This window comes from Sinocyclocheilus rhinocerous, unplaced genomic scaffold (genome assembly GCF_001515625.1).
Source record: "Sinocyclocheilus rhinocerous isolate Xijiao unplaced genomic scaffold, SAMN03320098_v1.1 scaffold760, whole genome shotgun sequence".
In the NCBI taxonomy this organism is placed as follows: Eukaryota; Metazoa; Chordata; class Actinopteri; order Cypriniformes; family Cyprinidae; genus Sinocyclocheilus; species Sinocyclocheilus rhinocerous.
Window position 1 is genome coordinate 444250 of NW_015667422.1, and position 27635 is coordinate 471884.

Below are 27635 nucleotides of genomic sequence, written 5' to 3' on the forward strand. Positions count from 1 at the left end.
TCCCCCCCATTTTCTGTGAAAATGCTGGTAGTATTTCTGTATGATTTTCAGTAGATGGTTGTACAGTATTAATGTCTCAGATTGCATCTAAAGAAACCTTTACATTGATCGTAATTAATTTGCTGGAGGTTGCAGAATATCTGAACTGTTGCATTCATACTCAGCTAGAATATACAGCTGTATCTGGCGGCAAATCATGTGAGCGTGTCATGATGCTGCACAGTTGCGTAAATTTGCTGTTGCTCAAGTCACCTCAACTTGTATTTGAAAACAAATGCCTTCTGATCCCTGCAAATCTTTGTCAAGGTGAACCTTTATTATTCACAGCTCATGCATTCTGGATTTTTTTTTTTTAGTTGTCTTAATTTTTTTCAAGACACATTTTAGATATTTTTTTTCTATGATCCCAGGTAGATGAATGAAATTTACACCACCTCACAGCCTCTTTTACATTTGCATCAAATAAAATATGACTAAGATCCTGTAACTGATTGGAATCGAATCCCTGCATTTAGCTCTCACCAGCAAAACGAAACTTTGTTTGTTTGGGTGTGCTGTTAATTTTTAACCAGTTAGTCCATTCCATGGTATTAAAGCTCATCTGTGATTCATATCCTCAATTATACCAGCAGCTCAGATGACTCATTCTGCAATGCTCCATCTACTTCCCTCCGCAGGTGATTCCTGAACGTTCCAAGTCCATCTCTCTTCCTCAGCTCCGTCTCTACATGTGCCCAGGGCAGCACGGATATAGCAGAGGGCCGCTGTGTTGACGGACTTGGTGACATCAGGAACTCCTGCCTTGGTTCCCTCCATTGTGTCTGATGGATCTCAGGCTTGCCTCATTGATACTCGGGACACTGCTGATTCTCGTGACCTCTGGGCCACGGCCATCCATTGGACAGAAAGTTTACACCAACACATGGGCCGTCCACATCACAGGGGGAGAGCAGGAAGCTAACAGGATCGCTAGAAAACATGGCTTTGTAAACCACGGGAAGGTGAGTTTTCTGTTCAGACAAGTAATTCTTGTGTGTTTGGAAAGCTTGCTTGAGTTGCAACTTTCATTTGCATGCTTGCCTGTTTCATTCATAATGAAAGTTGTTGGCTTAATGAGCTGCTTATTGTCAGCGAAGAATAGTTCTAGGAAGAATAGTGGGTCATGTTTCACCTCAAAATCACAAGTAAATATGGTTGTTAGTCCCAAACACTGACTGTTCATGTGACTTTGAAGTGAACTTTTAAAGGGGTCCTATTATGCTCTTTTACAAAGTCTTGCCTAAGTTGTTAGAAAAACTCGAACAATATGTTTTCACATATTTTACATTATTACAACACCTCTCTCCTCAATCTGGCATGAACGGCTTGAATAGTTCCTGTATCAAATGTAGGCCCACCTTCTGAAATACGAAATGTGCTGTGATTGGTTAGCTGGGCCAGTGTGTGTTGTGATTGGCAGCACTCGGTGCCTGGTCGGGAAATGTCACATCCCTTACCATAGCCGCCTGCGAGCTTCAGAGTAAATATTGCATACAGCAACATTACAGACTAACTAAAGTTGAAAAAGTGAAAATGCATAACAGGACCCCTTTAAAGCAAAGATCTCAAAATGTGCCGCTGCACAATGAGATTCTAATTATTAAAGATGCAGATTTGTCCTTGTCTTCCTCTCATTACCCCATTCTAAGGAAATTCATGCATTTTGAACATTTCCTGCATGTTACGTCTGAATGCTCTGGCTCTCTCTGATGAAATGCATAAAACATCTTCCTCTTTCTCCGGTTGTCATTTGATATTTCCCGCTTGTAACAGGCCCTTAACTGTAAGCTTGAGCGGAATGAGCCACAACCTCACTTCCTGACCAATGTACGCTTTTTAACACATGCAAAGCCTGTAGGTTTTGTGCCGATTAGACCATTTTGCAACTTCCTACTTTTGAACAACAATCATCAGATTTTTCAATCCCCATATGTAATTGAAAGCACATAATATGAGTCGATAGCCAATTCATTATGTTAGATGATTAATTTAGATCTATATTACAGTCCATCCTTCCAGTAATGGGATCACTTTAAAAGACAAACAGCCCAGTGTCCAGATGGTACTGTAAAGCCAGGTGATGAATGGATCCCTGCACGCTTTGTAGGGAGCGCCGAATATGCTGCGTTTAGTAATTGCTGAAAATTAATGCCTCTGGGTCTATGCTGGCATTCAGTCCTATATCTCTTGAGAGATTAATTAATAATGCTGCCATTTTTGGTGTTGCGAGGCAGCGCGTGTGCACGATTTTTAAAATGCAGCTTCTGTGCTCAGGTTCATGGCTTATTCATGACGATTTGTGTCACTGACTGATGGTTTCACAGCTGACCAAAGTTCATTACGACAGACATGTTTCTGCTTTTAGCATTGGCCAAACTGGCATTGGTTTTGTAGGACCAGCCAAATGACAAGTGGTGCATTATGGGATTATTATTACTATTAAAAAGTTTGTGTGTCCATAAATGGGTTAAAAAATCACATGGATTTATATTGAGCCATATGTAAGTGCTAGAACATTGTAGCATAAAACTTCTATTATGAAGTGTATTTCTGGTGGGAGTTAATTAATGGTCTTCATAAATTCTTGGCACTTTACCAGCACCCTTTAATTCATGTTAAAGAACTAAACATGTAATTTTGATTTGCATTATAAATAAATTTTGTAGTTTGATGCTGTGAGCTGTCTTTGTTGCTCATGGTTGTAAGTAGGGGAAGAAACTTGAAGCCACAAGATGCATTTGAGCTTGAAACTGAGAATGTTTTGTTGGACTGTCGAGCTGCCATGGATCGCTGTAAATCATCTGTGATCTTTCGTAATAAGATTGAAGCATAGTTTTTCTCACTGCAGCTCCGCTGTACAAAAATCACACCTGGCTGAGCCCCAGACCCACATTGTGTGATGAGACATGCTGACAGCACTGTTGGCTGAGTTTGAAAAGCATATCGTTTGGTTACACCAGTGCCGGGGGCTTAACGCTTTTAACATGTCTCATTTGTGTTCCAAGTGAAGGATTCCTTCTACAGACTGAGAAAAGCTGATTTATCCAAACAGTGCACGCCTGCTCTTTTTCTTGTGTAGTAGAAGATGCTTTTGTGTAGTTTTTTCCTTTACTTGCCTGTTTTTTTTAGGTGATGTAATGAAAGGCATGAATAAGTCGTTGATGTGCTCTCGAGCGTGGCAAAATTTAAGTCATACGTGAACTTTGTAAGGAATTTGACAACTTTTGAACTTGCTTTCACTTTCTTCTTGTTTAATTATTTAACCTTCTTAGCAGCTTGTCATTAAGGTTGCGTACCGAAACCCGGTACCAATATGGCACCGGTACCTATGTAACCGGTATGTACTAGAACCGAATCCAAACGCAGATTTCGGTGCCTCATTTCGGTGCCATGCCTGAGCGATCGATTGAAATATTTGTCCTCTGGTTCTCCGAAACGGCCGTAAGAAGCATCCTCACTGGCACCGCACGTGAAAATTTATTTCCCGACTGAGAAAATGCACGTGAACTCAAGTCGGAAAGCTCTAATAATACAAATACAAATCGCGAGTATCCATGTTGTTTTCACATTCCGACTTAAAAGCACAACTCGGGAAATGAGAGCATCCGAGGAGCGCGTGAATGCAGTAATTACACTTGCTCTGATGGCAGCAGGTAGCCTTCCGTTAACTAAGCTTTAAGCATGTTAACTAAGCGTTAACATGCTTAAATTAAAATGCCTAAAGCTAAACTTCCCTTGTGTTCACATTTCTAAACTTGTTGTCCAACAAAAGAGAACATTATAACCTTTTTACTCCACAACACCAGTCAAATGCTTCCTTTTGTGATCTGATGTGGCTTCTTGTCACAGAATGAGGCAGAAAATATGTTCCATAGGCTACTTTAAAAGAGTTCCACTACTTCTGTGACTGGATATGTGGATTTTCTTTGCGAGGGCGCCTTCTGGCTGGCGTCCAGTATGAATGAAACAGACATCATGTGTTTATAGTGCTAATGGCCAATCCATCATTTTTTGGGGAATTTATTTATTTATTTATTTTTTAATAAGTAACGGTTTAGGCACCGGAACCATTTTAAAAGTATCGATTTGGCACCGGTATTGAAAAACACCCAAACGATACCTAACCCTACTTGTCATTGGGTTTTAAGTTTTAAGCATAATGTTATTGCTATTGTTTTTAGTGGTTCCTAAGGCAAACCTCTATTTGAAAGCATTAAATTTTAGGATGTAATGTTTGTTACGCACATGAAAGTAATTAGACTTACAGTTTTGGCTAAGCGAAAGATGAAATGAGAATCCAAAAGACTTGCACTGAAGGAAGTTTGAGCCAGCTAGAGACCAGAATGTCATAGGCAGAATTATTTTAAAAGTTAATAGATTTGAATAAAAATACCCACCAATTTCATTAGACTATACATTAATGACTTGATGTGCATGTAAGACTGAACACATAAGCTTCACAGCTGTTAATGAATTAATCTTATTAAAAAATATTTAATGTTATTCTGTTACGTCTGAGGGAATGGAGTGAATTAATAAATTTGGTGACTTGGTTATGTTATTGAGGTGTGCCATTATTAGATTAATGAAGAGAGGCTGCGAGTACGCCGAAGTCTGCAAAAATATGGGTTAGAGGTGGATGCCTTGAAGTCCTGGACACCATCCAGATACCTCATCTCATTATTTTCCTGCTTGCTTGGTCAGGATTCAGTTTGTTACCACCCTCTGGGTTTGGAGTTTAGGCAGCTGTTGAGACTTGATGGTTTCACAGCGAAGTCTTTAGGATTGCATGAGACGGTATGAGACAGATCCATCTGTTTCATTGTACTTATCTTTGCTATCATTCCCTTATGATCATAATTCACAGATGCTCCAGGGCCAAGAAATGGTTGTTTGTTGTTTTTCCGGTTTTTACATTTAATGCAATATATTGTACATGGCAACTGTCCCACACAGACCAATTATGAATCCCACCCAAAATCACTTTGAATTGTCTGTGAGAAAGTCCTTGTTCCATTTATTTGATTATTATTTTGATGGAAAACAAGAGCTTGGATTACCAGAAATGAATCCTTTTGAAGCATTTCACAGCTGTGAAACCAGACGGTTACTTGCAGGTGTTTGCGCTGAAGTCGAGGGAAAGCAAGATACTGGGCTGCAGCTGACATTTTATGGCATGCAATTGTGCCAGGACTACACAGCAGTATATTCGCTCCGAGGCACGAGTTGAATTGTAGGGGCTTGCACGATATCATGATAATGAGCCACCGTAGTTGACTTAAACAAAGTAACTCCTTTACACTTTGCGTCAAAGTTTAGAAATGCAGCTTAAAAATATAAGTAATAGGTTTAAGATATCTGATTAAAGAAAACATGTATGGAATGAAATGCCAGTCAGAAATGTTCTCGCTTGTGACTTTGAGAGTCTTGCAGTTGCATTTAGTGCCTTGCCTACTAACCTACAATCCTGCTAAGCTTATAAATTAAAGTTCAGAGCCATATTCACTAATTCATGTGGACCTGCTGTTTGCTTTTTTTCCTCTGTGTTGTTCTTTTTTCCATGACTAAGAGACTCGTTTAGCAGTTCCTGTTACATAGGCCGTGTTGCTTTTCTAGAAGAGGACAGTTGATATTTCTAATGTTTTATTCACACAAGAGCTTCCTGCTTTTTAGTCAGGCACATAGGCAAACATGAGGGAACTTTTGCGTTCCATCATTCGTTTCCTGAATGGCTACAAGCATCGTTCCTGAGATTTTAACTTTTGATGAGTTGAACTCCGTTCAGTTGGAATTAATAATCAAAGCTTTAGTTTGTAACACATATATCTTTGTCTTTTGTGCAAATGCTACACGAAATGAGGGACCAAACAGACCAATCCTACTCATGAGTCAGGTGTATTAAATATAATTACCAAGCACATACAAATTCAATATGACACACACAATTGAGAGTTCAACAGTTAGGACCAGAGCATAAAACCAGTCCAGTATCCCAAAAAAGAGCCCCTGGCTTGTAATCACTTAGACCCATATACTTTGCTCAGTCTTTGTGGTAGAGGGTATAAAGTGAGAGCACAATCTTTGTTGAAACATGAAGTGCAAAAAAATAGGTGGGGATGCCATGAAAAGAAAGGGCCAAAACCTTAATCTTTTTAAAGGTGACATATTTAGTTGACATGCATAAGTACATGTAGACTTAACAAGGACACTGTAAAATATGTATTTTAATTTAGCTGGAAGTAGATGCCATCTTAAGGATTTTAAGGTAACAATGTCATTTTGTGGAAAAACAAATTATTCAAAGCTCTGGTTTTATATCAAAACTGGAAGGAGTCTTTAATACACATATTAGTGCTGGGCGGTATGACCAAAAATTTATATCACTGTGTAACACATATACCTTTGTCTTTTGTGCAAATGCTACACGAAATGAGGGACCAAACAGACCAATCCTACTCATGAGTCAGGTGTATTAAATATAATTACCAAGCACATACAAATTCAATATGACACACAATTGTGAGTTCAACAGTTAGGACCAGAGCATAAAACCAGTCCAGTATCCCAAAACAGAGCCCCTAGCTTGTAGTCACTTAGACCCATATACTTTGCTCAGTCTTTGTGGTAGAGGGTATAAAGTGAGAGCACAATCTTTGTTGAAACATGAAGTGTAAAAAAAACAGTACTTGAATGACCAGATGATTCCCCAGCAAAGATCAACTAGCAAAGAGATATTTGAAGTCCAGCGTTGCTTTTAAGCAGTCAGCTCTCCTAGTTCCAGGCTTCTCAGATGTTTAAGCCACCAAATAATCCATATAGGCTCAGAACACAAACCCTCTGTAGACAAACATTTAAACAAACCATAACCATGTGCTACAAACACTTATTGTTAACAAAACAAAATACCATAAACAATTACTTACGGATGAGCTTAGAACTATAAAGTTCCTCATACAGGGTACAAAGTCTCAAACCACCATGAGGTAAGCTTCTCCAAAGAAGATAGAGAATTAACTTCCTGCCATTACTCCTTCTTTGCTACCTTAAATAGGTAAATTCATGCATTACTTTACCAGAGCGCCCCCTAATGCTCAGGTGAGTAGGGACAATAGTGCTCAAAGAGGATTTCTGGTACATAAGTAACAGGGAAACTGTTACAAGTTTACAAGTAGGATTTGCAATGAGAATTACTGTGTGTAGGAGTTTTGTGGTTTTAATATTGGTTCAGCATATTATCATTCTTACATCAGCATCTCAACTTATGCCTCATTCACACATGAATTTATCACTGAAGGTGGGTCGTGGTGGTCGCTACTGTTGCTGAATGCCCAAACGTTATTAGTGGGCTTTAGTGGTCTTAGCTTTTAAAAATCTGATCACAAATTCAATGTATTACTAGTTATTATTTTAAAGTGCATGCAGTTTTAGCTAAAAATAGTCTGTATGGATGCACAAAATTCGATTTTTGCTGATATCCGATATGCCGATATTTTTCTGGAATTTTATCGATAACTATAATTAGACAATCATTTGCTGAGCGTGTTATTGTGCTGGTACTTTAGGTTTAGGACAGGTTTAGGACTGCCGTGGACAGCTGACCCCCAAAGCTTTTGATATTTTTCATATTCTGTGCGGTGGTTAGTTTGCAGGAAAGACCAACACTAACTTAATTTAAATTGTTTTTTACCTCTTATGGGCATTTTTTTTAACCTAATTAAATGCATTGCATCATCTTTTGTGTCAAATTCAAAAATTTTATCAATAAATTCAAATAGTAAGTAGTGATCGACCGATATTGATTTTTCATAACCGATACCGATGCCAATTATTTGCATGTTTATGTGCCCCATAACCGATATGCAGAACTGATATTTATTTACTGTTATAAAGTAAATAAATGACTGAGTGAAGTAAGAACATACTTCACTTTGGTTTTTCCTCTTTTCAGTCATCTTTTTTTTTTTTTTTTTAAGTGTTGAAAATTAGCAGTCTTTCATGTTAAATTTAATCTTCATATTACAACAATAAAAAACATTTTATTTATAAAAAGCATTAACAGCAACAACACTAATATTAACAGTAATACCAAACGAAATAAATGTAGAATGTCTAATGTTTTCAAATGGAGAAAATAAATAAAGGACAGGAGTCATATCAACTTCATTTAAAACTACAGTTTTAGTAGGTTTATAAGATGATTAATAGGCTCTTCTCGCCCTCTTCTCTCCGATGACCCCTCTCACCCCCGGTCTCATTCGCTCCGGTTAAATGCTTGTATTGCGCATTATTATATTTAATAATTATTTTAGTCATTCCCACAGGTTTCAAACGGCTCACAAACAGCTTGTGAGCCACAAATACCAAAATGAGTGGCTAACTGCGCTTAAACGTTCAAATACATACCAAATTATGTCAAAATGCCTGTCTTGGCGAGTATCCAGTTAAACACAGTCAGTTTTGGAACGTTAAATAGTTGAGAAAGAGAACGCATGTTGTGTAACAGTATATTGGGTCCGTGGATAAATTCTTAAAGGGACCACAGTCCAATATTCCTACTGATGTCTCTCATGTTAATCAAAGAACAAAAGACAAAGAAAACCACTTTCTGCTCTTGACTGAATACGTTTTTTATAACTTTAATGGTAAGCATTAATCTGTATTTAATTTTTACAATGAAGACTACAGAAATTAAAGTAATCAAATGTAAAATAACTCTGAATGTGTTATTTTACATTTGATGACTTTAATCTCTATAGTATTTCTTACCTGAATAAAAACTTACTTAACCTGAAAAACTTTCATAGCTCTCTTTATTCTATTGCATTTATTTGTGCTGTTGTTTGCAATTTTTGTATTTGTTCTTATTTTATTAATGACTTTTTACTTTTTTTTTTTTTTAATGAAAATAAAACTTTGCGTTAAAGAAAAGTAGATTTTTGTTTGTATATGCTGTCAATTATAGTTCTTAGAAAGAAAATCGGAATCGGCAGATCACTAACAAAAAATCGGAAATCGGAATCGGCCAAGAAAATTGCAATCGGTGCATCTCTACAGGATTCATATCAACATTTAAACTACAGTTTTCGTAGGCTTATAAGCTGTTTAATAGCTACAGAGTCAAGAATAATTCACTGGATAATGTTAATTCACTGAATAATATTCTCTGGAATATTGGAATAAAACAAACAAAACATCGTATTTTATTGCATTTCTCAACTGGAATGTTATATCAGAATTATTAATAATGTTTTTGTCCTTCTAGATTATGAAATGCCTGCTGACAGCACGGTTTATCTATGCAGTTACACAGAACTATACTCAAACTGCGATCGCTCGCGGAGATAATAAATAATTAATTTCCATAGAGTTAATGTTAATGTTTATTAGCGAAATAATGGTTATATAGTAAATGTTAATACAATTTAGGGTGTTTTAAACAAGTGACTCTTATTAAAAATTACATGCGGTGGCCGTGCTGGAGCATTTCCTTTGCATCAACCGCATCAACCCGGTGAGTGAACAGCAATATGAAAGCGGCTTCCCGAGACTAATGATGAGCAAATATACAACAGAGAGAGAATTAAATTCAGCGCTTTTATTTCCAACATGCGCTCATTCATGGCTGTATTATTTAACTCATGCAAAGTTACGTCTTTATTGGGAGAGGATCTTGACGGATTATCTACGTGACTCCGACTTCACGAGACTAACGATGAGCATAGACGACAGAGAGAGAGAATTCAATTCAGCGCTTTTATTTCCAACATTCGCTCATTCATGGCTGCATATTATTTAATTCAGGCAAAGTTACGTCTTTATTGGGACAGGACTTGACGGATTATTTTACATGACTCCGTGAGTTGGTCTCTATTTCTTCGAGCCAAGCTGCATAAACTACATATCAGGCATTTATGTAATGCATCTAATTTGTGCATAAATGGCTGTTATGTTAAATAAAGTTGACTAACTACAGCAAATCAAGTACCTGCACCATGCCGTTGTTGTTGTCTCGTCTCCCCTCAGACGCGCTGCAATGACGATCCTGCACGCAATTCTCAAAACGGTCACAAGATGAATCCGATATTACAAAATCGATATCCAATTATGGTAAAATGCTTAAATATCGGGAAAAATATCGGTATATCGGTCGATCTCTAATAGTAAGACACTATAGCGCTGTTATCAATCAAATCACTATCAACACTGATATTTGAAATTATTTGGGGGGGGAAAAAGGGGAAAATATACTGTATATATCTAAAATCACCAGTAGGTGGCAGCAAAATAGTTCTGCTGTGGCTTTGTTTGGAACTATTTTTGTTGTCGAAATATAGCAAAAACAAGAACTGTTGTGTCTAAAATGTTAGTCACTTAATATTAACTTCTGGTTTATTGAGCTGTTCATCAAAAAAATACCACATTTGCAATTGTGCTGATATTTGGAGAAAAACGTCACTCTTTGTGTGATATTAACTATACCAGATGATATTAATATAAAAGTCAAACGGGGGCATTTTTGCCCCCTTATCTCGAATTTTAGGGACATTCTAAATGTATTTTAATAGACTAAGTAACGTAGTGAAAGCGTGAACTCTAGATGCGCATGCGCAGTAGTGTAACCTACATCTCAGTGTATGTGTGCACCTCTCTGGGTGTGTTTTTGTTTGGTTTTTGCAATATATTCGATAATGTCATATCGCATATCGTTTAAACAACAATTCTGATATTATCCTAGACAATACATATCGCTCACCCCTAGAGAGGAGATGGTTCTTCTTTAGTGGCTCCAGTTGGTAGACTCACTGCTCATTTGCATAAGGTTAAACTTTGCATAAAGTTATTTCTGTACATTGTTTCCCTATACACTCTATGACCTTTTCAGGCATGACGAGATAAAGCTATACAAGTGATGATGTTTGTACTAACCAGCCACATCTTTTGGTTAAGTGACAAGCAATAGGACTCATTGCTTCAAAAGCACACTCAATCAGCTGTATATTAAACATCAAATATGTTCATCTTGGCTGCAGTTGTATTAAGTCACGCAGTGTTTTCACTTTCAGTTTGGAAAATTAGTTGTCAGCAAATTGTGATGTTTGGCTAGATGTTTAAACTCCAGTCTGATGTTATTCCCTGTCACTTGACGGCTTTTATATAAAGGTTATTTTGTCTTTGTAATATTTTACTGTTTGCTTTAAACTTATTTCTGTACCTACAACACAGGATGCAGGTTATATTGGATCTGGATGCAAAGGTTATTTTACCCCATTACCTTGTTTACCTTCCTAGAAGCAATATCTGCTTTATGAGGAAAGGATTGCGGAACATCAAAAACAAAGCTTGTCTTGTGTCCTCAAACAACCACAATACTATTTTGCAAAAGAATGTTTACGTGCCTGCTCAATGAATTATGGCTTTTGATGGGTTCCCATGCCTCGCTCTGAAACTGTGGGGACTGTGAGTCAGAAAACAGTACCACATTCATGGGAACCACAAACATGTATCAAGCTTGCCATTTTTTTTTTCTCAGTAGCTGTCGCGGTGTGTGCCTGTGGTTCATGTGTCTTATTTAACCCTTTTTAGCTTGCTTGAATTCCTTTCGCTCCTTCAAAATTGTTGCAGTGAAATATAATATGAAAGCTTAAGGCTAAAAATGACCCAGAAGGAAAGAGGAAGAAAAAGCATGTAATTTGCCCCAGGAGAGTTTCAGCTGTTGAGAGGAAATAGCTTGTCGTAGTCCATGATAGTCCAGACTGACCCTCTTCATTGAGCCCAGTTACTTTCTTTCCCATTCTCCATTTTATCGAAACCATTTATTTAGCTAAATGTTTTATTTATAGAAACTAGACTTTTTGTTTAAAAAAAAAATTGATTAGCATTTTCTCAAAATCCATTATATTTTTCATCACAATGGTTCAAAGAGTTGTTCTTACAACTCAATAAAACATATTGGAGTGCTACTTGCTGAAAGGACCTCCGTTTAATAGTCCCAGAAGGTTCTCTTTGGTAGGGTTCAAAATTATATCTATAGAAACTACGGATCCAAGGCACTTCTTCCAGTTCCAAAATGTTAAAAAGCCTTTATTCAAACATGGCTCACTCTAGAAACATTAAAAATGACTAGAACACTGCACACTGATGCATTTCGGCCATCCAGCCTTCCTCAGAGTGTGTGTTCTTACAAGATAAATATTGCATCAGTTCACCATTTTGCAACTCCGCGTGTTGGTGCAAAGCTGCAAGCGTGTTGTTGATCAGTTTTTAACGGTCAACTTGCCTTCTCCACAAAGCACAGCACTAGGCTTGCCGCGATAGACGGTGCTGACGGTGATACCGGTGTTAAGCCGCAACACCGGTTACGTCACTTGCCCACCGTGGCACCGACCCCCACCGTCATTTTGATTTTTTATAGAAATAAAAATCATTTAGTTCAGTAAAAGAACAGACACTACAATTAAAAACTGAACGCGGCTGCTCAATGCAGCGTGCCGAACGACAGTCGCATCAAGATCAGACTTCATTTCTTCAGTGAGGAGAGTGAGTCGAGCTGACTGACAAGAAGAGTGAGGTGAGACAGACAAGACGATCGCGGATGATTTAGTTTCGAAACGAAATGCAAAAGTGCCTGTTTGGCAATATTTTGGATTTTGAAAAGCCTGTTGACTTTTGCCGTTTATCTAAGGTGATTTTGGAAGTTTTTTTAAACATTCGTTTCTTATTTAATTGGTTCCACATTGTTTGCTGATTTTTACTTTATTTAAACTGTGTCATTTATTTATTTTATTTGACATGCCGTGCCTCCAAGCTTTCTTACTCGTTTTGCTAATAAACATTCTACATTTCTTATTTATTTGGTTATATATTATACATGTTTACTTATTTCCAGTTTTGTATACCTATTAAACTTTATGCAAGTTATTTGTTATTTGATATTAGGCATAGCCTGCCCTATAGCATGGTGTATTTGTATTTGTTTTGTTAATAAAAGTTCTATGTTTTATATATAGGCTAAAGTGAGTTTGACGTTGTATTTGGTTGTTGCATTCAAGCAATTGACGCAGAACTGCCGCTAATTCAAAAGTGAAAGTAAAATTTAAGCTATTTAAAGCTAAGCTTTTAAGCTATTTAAAAGCGAAGGAAAGCGAGGAAAAGAGGGAACGCCCCGCCCCCACGGTGATACCGGTATTACCGGTGTTGTCACACGTCGATTAACCGGTGGGAAAATTTCCTCACCGTCACAACCCTACACAGCACAAAGAATGAACCCTTACAACCAGGGTGTTGTTTGATTTTAATCTTTGCTTTTCAGATTTAGTGCAGTGTACTGTACCGTTCCATTGATTCAGGAGACTTAATCAGCTCCATTGTCTTTATTCCTGTGCTTGCCCTATGGTTCCCCACTGCTCCTTGTAGACAATGACAGCGCAGTTGGATATTTCTAGTGAAAGCTAATGAGCTATGAAGCTGGACTTGTTTTTTGTGATATAGCGAGATAGGGCTGCACGATAAATCGAAATGGAATCGAAATCGCGATTCGACAGAAGCTGCGATTGTCATGCGTATCTTTCAGTGAAGCACGGTTCTGTGATCAGCAGTAAATCTCCATCCAAAGGCCAGAGGGCGCTCTCGTGCTGAAACTCCAAATACGCCTCGCAGAGCGAGAGTAAGATTTGAGAGTGAGGAGATCTACATGCATGTGACTAGTTGTATTAATTTGCTGTGCTTGTAGACCACAACCAATTCTCTCTTACTCTGCTGTTTTACTCCTTATTTAGAATTAGAATTAAGAACGAGTGGTTTGGTTTGTTTTGAAAACTGAAAATGTTATATGTTTTTGAATGACTACCCATTGCTGATGTGTTTTGATTAGGCTTCATCTTATTTAATTGCTTAATTAAATAGCTTGCATTTAAATGAAAGCTTACCTATACAAGAAACATCTCATGAATGCACTGGGACGCATCCTCAGAACCCGCATCCTAAAATGATTGTAGTAATCTAGGATCAGGTCCTTAATCTTACTGGGAACATGGAGGTGTAGAGCAAGCTCGACTAGCTTGTGCGGTATGGACCCATAGGCATTCGCCAGGTCCAACCACAAAACAACTAGGTCGCCTCTGTTCTCATGGGCCTCTCTGATGAGTTGTGTAACTACACCAGTATGTTTCCATTTCCTTCCTGTCCTCACCTCGATGCCAATTAATTTAAATTAAGAGTTGTGCCTGATGGGTGGTATAAAAGACACAAAAAAAACAATGAAAGATTGACCAGAACGTCATATAGATTTGGGGGTCGGCTTTTCTGACTAGTTAGCAACTACCTAGGAGTGCTGTAGCCACCATTCAGAACACCCTAGAAACTACTTAAAACACCTTAGCAAATACTGAGAAAGTTGTCAGGTGTGCCAACCCAAACACTTCTCGGCCATTGAAATGTAGCTGTTTCTGGCAAGTGTCCTGACTTTGATCTTGTACTATTCTAAGCAAGCAATCGTGTGCCATACGTCCTGACATCAGCTGCTTGAATCATACAGCAGTGTGGAAAGCAGTCTGCTTTGAAGTGCTTCTAGCGCTACCTGAAGCAGCCATAAAGCCGGAATGCTCTTTGTAATAAAGATCCCACCTCTTAAAGTTTGGAGTTGGTGTTTGTTTGAAAGCCAGTTACATTTCCAGGCTGTCTAAAAAGCCAGTTTGTTTCATAATGTCATGACGTAATTCAAAAAGTTGTTGAATTTATGTTCTTGAGCAGCCTCGGGTGGTGTTTTTCTGTGTGGAAGGCTTTCTTACATCTGTTGACATCTTTTCACACATGTAAGCCCAAGCCTCCTGCCAGACTGTTAAAGACCCAAAACAAGTCATCTGCCATGTGTCTCCTGCAACTAATTAATACCGTTCCCCTGAGCTAACAAAGGACTAGAAGGGCATTTTAGTAGTTTTGGATGTTAGTATATTTTTTTATTAAAGAACACATGCATTTTTACTTTTTTACTTTCTATCCATTTAAGAATCCTCCAAATATAGTATTATGATTTCCACAAAAACATTAAACAGCACAACTGTTTTCAACATAGATAATAATAAAATATTTCTTGTGCAGCAAATCAGAATATTATGATTTCTGAATGATCATCTGACACTGGAGTCTGGAGTAATGATGCTTTTACTCCAGTCAAACTTTTGAACATTAGTATATATTTCTTTATTTTTTTTATTAAAAAAAAAAAACTATTATTTGCATAATATTTGATCTTTTTTTACATATAGGTTAAATGTTTTTTCCACTTTTTAAAGTTAATTATTTGATCAGTGCTGTCTGTGAGAGAAATCATTTAACATTGCCCTGGGTTTTCCAAAACTATTCTTGAGTAAACAATTTTTTACTCCATGTGTTGCCATTTAGGGTTTACTTTAGACATGGTAAGCCTACAATTAAAACATGTAAAAGAAATTTTGATGAAACATTTAATATGTAACCTATATGATGGCACGTGTGCACTCATATCATTTAAGTTGGTTAAATATAATTTTTGGAGGGTTTGGTTATTATAATTTTTTTAATTTGTATTTATTTATTTATTTTTACTTTTTAAACCCACCCCTTTTTCTGATTTCAGTATTTAACAGATGATTGGATTCATTTATATGTTTCAACACATCAGATTTATGCTATTAAACTTGTCAAACATTACAAAGTTTATGTAAATGCAAGACTTTCAAATTTAATGAGCACATTAGTTGAAACCTAAGCCATTGTTTTGAAACCGGGTATCAAGTTGTTCTCACCCAGTCGGAAACCAAAGAAAAAAGGATCAGATTTCGTGGTTAAGTGAGAAATAATGTTCAGATTTGTCCAGTATGTCAATACTGAACAGTGATAGCCCTGAGAATCTTGGATACGCCTCAAACTTGCAAAACAAGCTCTAACTTGAGGTTGCAGATGACAGCAGGGTGATACAACTGTCTGGGGTTTGGTCTGGTCTTCAACCACACCTCGACACCTCCACACAAAACATCTCCTTCAGTTTCAGAGAAATTACAGCCCTGTTATAATAAACCTTTGTTGCAAGCCTGCAACCAGTGCAGACACCCTCATCAAGACAGTGACGCTAGCAGAATTTCATTGTCCTTTTGCTGTGTTGCAGCTTCAGCAGCTGTCCGGATTTCCCAGAAAAACCCAAGTTGAGCAGAGTGAAAGATACGGACTCGTGAAATGGAGTCTGAACCTGAAGCAGGGCCCGTAACCAAAGCCAGATGTGTTTAAGGTGTGCGCTTAATGTCCTTTCCGTTAAGCACCATCACCCTGCCGCCCACTCCGCTCTGTTTCTCCACAAACCATTTAATTAAGCCGTGGCATAGTTTGACATGGTTGGATGGAGTGAGATTTCATTACATTGTCTGCATCCCTTTTTTCACCAAGGCCTTGGCTCAATTTGTCAAGGCCAAGCTTGTGTGCACGCCATGCCCCTTGGCCTGTCACTGAGATAAATTGTCTGCGAACGGAAATGAATTGCTTAAAACGAACAAGTCCTTGGGTGAGACTCAAAAAAAACAACGTCTTGACATTGATCTGAGCAAGTCCACTAGTAAAGAGCTTCGTCAATGTAAGGAGAATGATTAATTTTTAATTATCAATTATTGTCTATAGACTTTAGCAATAGCTTGGAGGATATAGTAGTGTTTGGGGTATAATTGTTTATCTAGAAGAAATGTAAAATAAAATGGAAATAAAACAGAATAGCCACACAATAAGGAAATGATTTTAATCAAATATGTAATAACTCAATCTGACACTCGATTTGCGAGCTGTTTGAGAGGCGGCTTTGCGCGCTTTGTCTGAGAATGCATTGAAGACCGTCTCTCAGAGAGTGTGCAAGTACTTTATGGGTTAAAATGGCTTGAATGTTTAAATTGGAATGACTTAAAATGACGTGCTAGTGACAATTCCGTAAACTGTCCGAAACGCGCGCTATAGTCCGAGGCCATTTGTTTTTTTTTGAGAGAGTGGGAGAAGACGTGGTACCACTCAATCCCAATCACTCACACCATTTGTGAAATTCTGTCTCACAGAAAGTTTTAAAATGACTGTTCTGCTCTGATAATCTGTTTGGGTTCAACATACGTGCTATAGTGCATGAATGTTTGCTGGAATTTCCCGCTTTATAATCGAGAAACCTGCGGGAATGTGTAGAATTACGCACAATTCCTGGAATCCCACAGCGAAATTCGGGCCCTGATTATATTGCACAAAATCAAGCACAAGTGAACTTGAACTAAGTTACGTAGTCAGAATGTGTAACTCCTTCTATGGACGTGCTTTTTGTAACAACACGCTGCAAACGTCAGCTAAACTCTTTAGCTGACATTTTTTACAATAGTGCTCTCATTATAACGTTATGTCTATGACAGTCGTAGTCATAGTTATTAATGTTCTGCATTTCAGTATTGAGCTGAAGATCACCAGTACAATGAAGCACTTTGATGGCGGGTTTTTAAAGAGGACATAACACACACAGTTTCTGCCAGTCTCATGTTAATCTAGAGTAGTTATAGAGTAGTATTGCATCCTTCATATCTCCAAAGAGTCTTTAGTTTTATCAGATTTATAAAAGACAGATACAGCTGTACTGCTTCTCTCCGAAAACAGCCAAGCTCCTGGAGGCGTGCCTGGAAGAGTCACGAGCACTTGCAGCTTTTGCATAGCGATCACCTGACAGCTGTGACAAAGACATAAATAAAACGGGAACAAAAACTTTATTGACTTAAGTTAACTATGGCTAACAAATTAACGAATGAAGCACGTTGATGGGCGTGCTCTTGCTCTCGCTCTGGTTGATGTGTGAGCGCACTCTTCCCATACAAGTGCCCATACAAGGAATTCCGCCCTTTATGACGTCATACTCTGAAAAAATGATGGCATTTCGGCAAATGATGTGTTTGGGCCAGAAATACTCCGTCATACATCCAACTAGTTTTTTGAAACTTTGACCATGTTTAGCATGAGAATCCAACTCTTTAACAGTGTAAATAAATCAGAATGCTTGAAACGGGATTAAACTCATCAGATTTATCTCATATAGGATACATTTTGTTATTCATACTACATAACCTTAATGTTGCGACTTATATCTGCAAAAAATGACCTGAATGCACAAGTGAACGTCTCTGTGCTGCTCTGAATGTGTAACTCCTGTTGTGGACGCGTTCTTCACGTAACAATGTGCAGAAACATGGCAACTAAACTCTAAAAATTCGCAGCGTTTTATTATAATAGTGTTCAAATTATAATGCTATATAAATGACAGTCCCACACTGTAAAAAATGACCGTGAATTTAACGGTAAAAGACTGTAAAAATGCTACAGTAAAAACCTGTTAAATGGTTAACGGTAAATTCCCCTACTATATACGGTGAAAAACTGTATTGGACATTACATGTATTGGACATAAATTTTACGGTAGTACACCGTTTTTGGAAGTGAAAAATACCGTATAATTTAAAGTGAATAACCGTAAATTGACATTCCCAGAATTCCCTGCATTACATTTCAAATTTGATGTTTTTTGTTGAAATAACTATGTTTCTTAGTTTTTTTCTTATCAGCCAGCGTTTTCCTGTAAAAACAACAGGGTTTTTTTTTTACAGTGCAGTCATAGTTATTAATATTCTATATTGTTGTTTGTGCTGGCGCTGCACGTTGAAGAAAGGTGGGAATATTTAGGCACCTCACAATCTGATTCTAAAATTTGCACATTCTGATTCTGAAACGATTATTGATCTACTTTTTTTTTATTATTTGTTATTATTTATTTGTGCATTTCATTAAATTACTTGTAGTACTTTCTAAAATAATTACAAAGTAATTATAAATCAAAGCAAGTTGTTTATTTATACTGCATTCCAAACAGCATTAATGATTCATTTGTAGAGCATTTGGAAGGGAAAGCACTGAAATACTAGCAGGTGAAACTGCACATTGTCAAGTAAAGTGCACATTTCTCACAGCGCATATCCTGCACAATGAAGCCTTTGATTTTCATTCATATTTATACATTTAGCAGATGCCTTCATCCAAAGCAACTTACAAAAGAGGAACAAAAGCAATTTGTCAAGGAAGGTGATTTGCCCTTGTGTTTTGCTTCAACCATGAAACCTTATGCAAGCTTGTATACTTGGTTGATGGTTTTGTATGTGTGTTTGTGTGTGTGTGTATATACTGCTGTGAATACAGCGGTGTCTAGTGCACCAAAAAAACTAAGCTCAGAATGAGTTTAGAATTGTTAAAAAGAGAATCGCAATGTAGAAATTTTCTCCCACCCTTAATTTTTATGCTTATTAGAATATCACTATTTTAGCTTAGCAGAATGCAGTGTGTTCAGGTTCACTTGTGAGGATGTGTTTCAGCTAGGATGCTGTCTTAGAAGGCAGTTGCACGTGTAAGCAGTGGACGGCAAGGAACTAGGGTTTGGTACCAACCCTTTACATTGCGAATAAATCACTCGCAAATGCGACTAAATCTTACTCTGGGCGACTAAATAATGTCTAACATTAGCCATTGGCTAATAAATTCTTAGATTTTAATCGCCAGTATGTGTGTGAGAGGCGTTCAACACAGATTTTCACTCGATAAACACGCTGACTGAGCGCTTGAGTTTCGCTCTCCGTCAAGCGATCTGTACTATTTGGATGCTATTACCGTCCCTGTTTTGATTTCAGCAAATCAATTCGAGCAAAAGCTGACAACGTGATTTAATATTCATGAACCCAGCAGATAATAATAGTAGTAGTATCTTTTAATAATAATTACTATTACCTATGACCAACAATATCTTAAACACCACCACCAGTCCTAAATGCAGTTAAAATGACAAATATGCATTCATTCATGGTTACCAAATTTTAGTTCTAATCAATAGTTATATCATTAAATAGTGCTTAATTATCATAATATCATAAAGACTTGTGCTGGTATTCGGTAATGCGATATATCACGGTAACAAATATACACAGTATTGTTATCGTGGGCACTTCTAAATACCGTGAATAATTATTGTAAACCAAAAAATTTACTAGCCAATGACGATTATATTGCCAAGGTGTGCGTAGAGGGTTGGGTACATTGCAGTATTTCCTAACATTTGCCCTGTTATTTCCTCTCTAAAGACATTCAGGTACAAGCATCTGCAAGCCCAGGTCTTTGTTTGTGTACTTTTGTGGCTTTTAAGGGGTTATGATTTCGTAAGTAAGTCTCTTGCAATAAAAGCAATTTGGTGTTGCTGAGGGCCATCTAGCTTGTAATCAAGCTGGGAGAATATCCAGTGGAATGTGAGACGGTCTGCATTTACAAGGAGATTGGATGTCATAATATTTTAATTGAAGCTTACGTGATTTGAAGCATGCAAAAGTGTTTGTGCATGGTCTGTTTCTCAAGTTACTCCCCTTAAACCTTACCAGGCTAATGCCATAACATTTAATTTGAAGCAAAGTGCTAAACTCAAATTTTTATGTTCTCATATGATAAATCGATCCTGCTTGGTTTCGGAACTGCAGTTTTGGTTTGTGTAATATTACAGCAAATGCACATTTGCATTGCAAATTAGCCCACTGACATTGGGCATTGCTTAAAGACCTGTTCATATGAGATTGTTTTTGAAGAGAGATCCCAGAAGAACAGATGACCTCTGCGGAACGAACTCAATTAACAAGAATTTGCATTTACAAGCACACATAATGCGTACCCAAAATTTGTCATTACACAGTGCCTGGATGTTTTGGACCGTGTTCTGATTTGTATTCTTTCTGTTTTAAGGTCATATGCTAATTTTATATATCGGTTAACTAAAGGGCCAAACTTTTTATGAATCACGACTCCGTTAATGTTTTTTACTTTTATGTTTGGAGTGATTAAGAACTCATTTTACAAGAAAAACAATTTATGCTTGTATTCGCATATCCCTTTTTCTTTTCTTTTTTTTTTGAATAACTCAATATCTCTAGTGTTGTTGTTTTGAAAAGCAAAAAATTCAAAATGCCATGCTGCTCTTTTATCACTCTCAAAGTTGTTCCAGATGATTTTCATATCCACATGAATGGTAATGATACTTAATAAATAGTCATGAGCTTTCTTATAAAATATTGCAGTGAACTTCATGAACTCATTGAGAATGCAGTATAATTCAGAAGCAAATGTTCTGTATAAGTGCACCGGTTTTTAAAGAAATATCATCTTAATGGCCAATTGTGGGTACCATATTTAAAACACAAGGTCAGTTTCTTAAATAAAACACTTACTTTACACAGTATTCACAGATTTCATTCAAATAAAAATGTGTAATATCTATTGGCAAGGCTTTAGGTAAGCCTGGGAACTGGCGCTGGTATAAATTACCACAACTGTTGAGATGCACCATGAGTTAACTTAGTTAACAGTTATAAAATCACTCATGTTAGATGAATTCTACAGCACTTTCAGTTTGGTGTCATTATTCTTCATTCTACATGTGAAATCAGTGAATGCAGTTGTGTGTGTTGTTTTTTCCCCCCTGAACTTTATCCTTTTCAGTGGTTCCATTTAAGTAACTCCTCGTAATTACCTTGAAATCAAGGCCACTGGTTAAGCTGCTGAAGGTTGGCAAGTTTTTAATTTTGGTTGTAATAGTTTTGCAAGCACATAAAACAAATTGAAATGAATGTACTGTACTGCGTCACAGTCATCTTACGTTGCCCATTCTGAGATGGTCTGTATTTTTGCCAGTGCGCTTGAATTAATAGGCAATTTTTGTTTACATTAGCCAGAGAGTGACAATACTGAGTAAGGGCTGCACAAACAAAATGTGTTTGATCTGCTAAAATAATGATGTCTATAAAAACACATTGTTTTTTTTTGTTTTTTTTGAGTGCAGGGTTTAATTTGTTTTGTATTGGAAAGCGGTCTGAAATGCAATCACTCATCTGTTATTCTAATGGAGGGAGACTGACCAGAGGAGATAACAAACTCCGGTGGATGGGAGGAGGAGTTCCTGGGTGTTCATTGTCTTCGGATGCCTGCAGCAAATATGGAAGTAATGAATCCTAATAATAGTAATTGAATATTGACAGTCTGCTGTGCTCTTGCATTCAGTGATCAGCAATGTTGAGGTGGCGAAACAGCGAAAAGCACTTATTTTGTTTACTAATGAATAGGATAGACAGTAATTGTATGTAGTCAGGAAGTGGTTCAATATCAACAATAAGTTGTTCCTTCATCTTAATTCATTTGGGAATTTTTTGTCTGCATTTCATTTTGCCATCCATTTTGTTTTCAATATTGAGTCTTAATACGCTGTATGGTCCAGCTAATTAAGAAAGAATTGTTTGTCCTGGTCCAATTTTCTTTTTCATTTGAGATTGTAATTGGCTTCTCGATGCAAAATTAAATTTTTTAAACCGGTGTACAAGCTTAAACTATCTAATCAAGATGATGTATGTTATGATTTTAATTATATTCTTATTCTTATTACCTATTTTACTAGAATAATTACAAGCTTTTAGGCCAGTTGAGCAAATATTTTAGTTGTTTCCATCATCATGTTATATAATGATTTGCTATTGTTGATTTGTATTGCATATATTATGTAGATATCACATCAGCCATTTGATAACTATAGATCTATCTAGGGCTGCACGATTAATCGAATGCGATTGTCATGCACATTTTGATAGTAATGCCGGTTCTATCTATCTATCTATCTATCGGTCTGGTCGGTCTGGTCGGTCGTTTCTAACTCCAAGTTTGGGAAAATGATTCCAGCAGCTTTGGCTTGGCTTGCCGCTCCTCAGTTTTGGAGTCTTGAATTCCTTCTTGGAGATTTCTCTTTGCATCCAGAGCGCTGATATTGTGCTTGGAACAAATTGCTACCCGCTGTTTGTTTTCGAAGACAAGGCTGGGTCTGAGGCTCGCTCTCCAGACCTATTAATCTTTCTCTACAGCAGGAATGATCAACAGAAACCATCTATTAACAGCACAGTATGGAGTCATACAACACGGACTGGCCACCTGCAGGACATTTATCTACTTGTCTCGGCAAAATCCATCTGATAACGCTAGTGTCTTTGTGATGACACCAGCGACGGCGACATTGCTCCTTTCTGGATTGCAAATCCTTGTGGCCGTATGGCGGATCTACCGGTTTTCTGCTTATCAAATCAATCATCTTGCCTTATGCTCACACTGGCTCAGTGGGAGTCAAAATGACCAAAATGCAAATGCTCACCATGTTATTTTTTTGCGTCTTGTACAATGCATCAGTACAATGCAGCATCACTGTTTTAGTTTAAGAAGAGTTTATTATTTAGTATTTAATAATAGTTATTTTAATACTGTGTCTTGAGACCCTTCTGTTCTATTTCATCAGTTGCATCCCATCTAGCCGTGTCCTATGTGAACGCCCCCAATCATCTCCAAATGTGTTGAAGCACTGTTGGTGTCCCAACTCTGACACTGCCAAACCATTATTACTTGTGTGACATATCCAGTTATGTAATGTATTGTGTTTCCATAATCAGTCATTTCTGTCTCTTCTGAGGAGGCTGTTTAAGTCCATCACTGTTCAGGCCTATGCAGTACTGCTCCTTATGTTTTTCTGTGTTAGTTCCACAGGGACTTCAGCAACCTTGGAATAAGGTTAAAGCTTCAATACCAGCCGAATAATAAGCCAGTTGAATAGTTAGCTATCATAAGTATTTCTCACCAGCACACTTTGCAGTTTTAAGACATTTCAACCTGCTCATTTAAATAGTTCCGAAAAAATTTAAATTCAGTCATCATTTACCCTCATGTCATTCTAAACTTGTTTGACGTTCTTTCTTATGTGGAACACAAAAGAAGATATTTTGAAAAACGTCATGTTTTTTTTTTTTTTTTTTACTCGTATGATGAAAACCAATGGACCCCAATGATTTTCATGGACATCAAGAATTGAACAGTTCTTAAATATCTCCTGTTGTGTTTGCAGGAATGAAACAACATGAGATGAGTGTGGAGGGTGGACCACCTTTTCAGATTTTTCATTTGGTTCATGTGACTTTAACGAAAATCTAATTGACTGCTTGAGTTGAATCTCAAATGAAGATGCCCTTTCTCTCACTGTCTGGCCAAAAACAAAAGATTCATTTGGTTCATGTTCTAGGTAATTTGACAGGATTGCGAACTATTTCAAATGTTCACCTCTGCAGTAGCTCCATCTGGGAGAAGATTTTTAAAATTCAGTCAAATGTATTCAGCTCAAGGGTAAGTTCGCCAGGGAACACTTGACCGCAGTGTCTCAGACAGGTTATAATTGGAGAGCTGCAGAAGGCCAGATTCACTCGCATACACATCTTGTTGAATCGTCGGGATCACGGCCAGCCGTCTTCTTTTGGATCCTCTGCAGCTTTGGTCCACGGCACCAAACCACGCGGCATGCAATTATGGCCGCGTGGAAATGGCTGAGCTATGTTTCGTCTGGGAGATTCTGCAACACAACACAGCCGAACTCTTCTATAGCATTGTATTCACTTCAACAAAAGCTGCTAGTAACAGCTGCACTGCAATGGGAAACGCACTGTTTTGCACTTTTTAAGTGTAGTGTTTTGTTTGAGGAAACACTTGGATGTTTGTGAACCATCAGAGCCCAATGTCAGGCAAATACCCAGTGTGAGATGCTTAATGGAGCTGGGCGGTGAACTGTTTAGTATGCTGTCTAATAGTTAACAGGAGCGCATTTATCTTGTGTAACCCTGACGGTAGTGCTTAAAGCAGCTCCACGGGCTGATGTTTATTTATTAGATCCCGCAACGTGATATTAGTTGCTCATACAGGGATCATAATGGAGTCCATGTGAATCGTTTTTATGAACTTCAAATAGCTTTCCGTGGCCTCTCATGCTGTCATCTCTCATCACCAGTCAGCAGTGCGGCCCTGTTGACCTGCGACCTCAGAACTGTCGCCATGGTGACCGTCTGACCTTCCCGAGCAGCTACCAAAGTTGGGAGTGGAAGTGGCCTCCAGGGAGGGAATGGAATGTTCTGTATTAGAACTGAACGGAGCGGCACGGCACAGCCTAATCACAGAACACTACAGGATCATACATGTATCTGGGACGACTCAAGGCTGTGCTTATTTTTACTGCACACAGATATTTTTATATTGCTGATACGGTAGAAATCACTATGAACACCTAATAGAAAGGCTCAAATGAAGGTCTGAGCGATATATTGCTATTTATATTCTGTTGTGATGATGAATGGTGCCGTTTGTTTTTAGTGTTTTCATTGTTTAGCCACATCTTTGTTAAACACCCATTTGCAAAGCTGCTTTAATCACTCAAACAGTACAAAATGTGCAGTAGCTACTGTGTGAAGGAGGGATCCTCCTCAGAAAAAGGATTTAATTGGGAAATTATTGGGGACTGAGAAAAGTCACTTAACTGTCTGGAGAGGAAATAGTTGGATTACTCGATTGTGCAAATGAGGCGTTGCCGTTTTGAAAATCGCAGGCAATCATTTCCAAAGAAAATTGATGTCAATAAGGATAAAGAAAGTGAAGGAAATAAGGGATGTTTGTGAGACTTCCACTCACTAAATACTTCCCATAACTTTTCTGTGATGTCATAATCGAACAGAGATGCATCAGTTAGTTGTTACTGTAATTTACTTAGTGTTGTTTTTCTGCCACTGATGCGTGTCTACTATTATTTATTTATTTCATTTATACTAGTGTTCAAAAGTTTGGGATCATTTTTAAAAGGAATTAATTTTATTCAGAAAGGATGCATTAAATTGATCAAAAGATTTATTTTTCAAATACTTTCTATTCATCATAGAAGTAGAAGAAATATTTCTTGAGCAGCAAATCAGCATATTAGAATGATTTCTGAAGGATCATGTGACACTGTAGACTGGAGTAATGATGCTGAAAATTCAGTTTTGCTTCACATAAAACACATTTAAAAAATATGAAGAGGAAACAATTATTGTAGATTGTAATATTTAATAATCACAATATTACTGTTTTTTTTTTTACTGTATTCTTGATCATATAAATACAGCCTTGATGAGAAAAGACTTTTCAAAAACATTAAAAAAATCTTACCAACCTCAAACTTTTTGAGTTTGAAATATAGGTGTATACTGTATAACTGTGTTGCATGTTCTTATGTTTCATAAAATGGATGGCTTTGCCCATATGACCTTGAACCAGCCCAGTTATACAGGAAAACTTTCCTAAGGTTGGCTTGTCTTCAAGTAGATTAGTGTCTGATGTTTTTTTTTTACGTTGTGATACGTGACATACTTAAGCATTAAAGTTGAAATATTTTTTCTTTTAGTAATGCAGTTATTTTATTGAACATTTTGCATTGTCCAGCGACACCCCTTAAATGTGGTAAATCAGTTGCACAAGATTGTCCTTTTTAAAGCTTTTTTTTCCCTCAGTAATTTCTCATGAGAATTGACACTTCAATGTCAAGTCGTTTTTTCCTTCTCATGTTGGCAAGTAATTGAACCTGTGTGATCTTCTCAAACTCGCCTCATCGTCTTGCCACAGTTTGGCAGTTGTATATATTAACCAATTTTTTTATTTTTTATTATTTGATGTTTTTCTTATTTGGTCCACCTCCAAACTCATAGATGGCTGTAGTGTTTATGAAATGCTGACACATTAGTCTCAAGAGTAGTTCTGCTGAGTTGTTGAATGGCATTGCTGGAATCAAGAGCATTTCTTCCACCTTGACGAGATGTGTTCATGGGCGAGTAGCCAGGTTACATTCCTGAGGTCAGAGGAGGTTTGATTTATGCTAAATGTTCAAGTCAGTTGTTCTGCCGAGTGTTTCATTATGTGACTTTATCGGGTGCAAGTTGTTAAGATCCTTGCTTCAAAATTCACTTCTTTAAAGGCAGGGTATGTGATTTTTCAAAAACGCTTTAGAAAACTGATTCGGGCCGAATAGCAAAACAAACTTGTAGCCAATCAGCAATAAGATTTGGGGTAGGGGAATGTTTGTTTTGGTGATTTCAAATATCAACATTGGCTACCAGAAATCGCTTACTCTGCCTTTAAGTGAAATGATATTGTTGTGGCATGTTATTTAGATTTCCTAAATAATTTAAAGGAATCGAATGCAATAATGTGTTAACAGTTTCCAATTCATCACAAATAAACATTTTAACCCATTTACTGTGCTGAAAATCATCTTAGTAGTGGTTGTTGTTGTAGCATATTTAGTTTTCAAAATAATTAAGGAGTTGACCGTGATAATGTGTTAAGTGTTTGTATAATCGCAAATAGACATTTTAATGTGAGATGCATTATAAATACAGACCAGTACCTTTAATTTTCATGTTATGACAAATAATGAATAAATGACCAATGTTGTACATCACTTAAAAGGATAGTTCACCCAAAAATGAAAATGGGATGTTTATCTGCTTACCTCCAGGGCATCCAAGATGTAGGTGACTTTGTTTCTTCAGTAGAACACAAACGAAGATTTTTAACTCAAACCGTTGCAATCTGTCAGTCATATAATGGAAGTGAATGGGAATCACGGCTTTGAGAGTCAAAAAAACATACACAAACAAAAC

At 37.3% G+C, this 27635-nt stretch overlaps 1 protein-coding gene across 2 annotated transcripts in view; it reads left to right on the plus strand.

Annotated features, from left to right (window-relative positions):
• Window positions 1-27635, plus strand: part of LOC107733942 (furin-1-like) — a 115295-nt gene that overhangs the window by 4392 nt on the left and 83268 nt on the right. For both annotated transcript variants that reach the window (XM_016545797.1, XM_016545796.1), the window contains exon 2: window positions 678-1001. In XM_016545797.1, the coding sequence (XP_016401283.1) occupies window positions 825-1001 (177 nt within the window). In that variant the 5' untranslated portion in view covers window positions 678-824. The remainder of the gene's footprint in view (window positions 1-677; window positions 1002-27635) is intronic.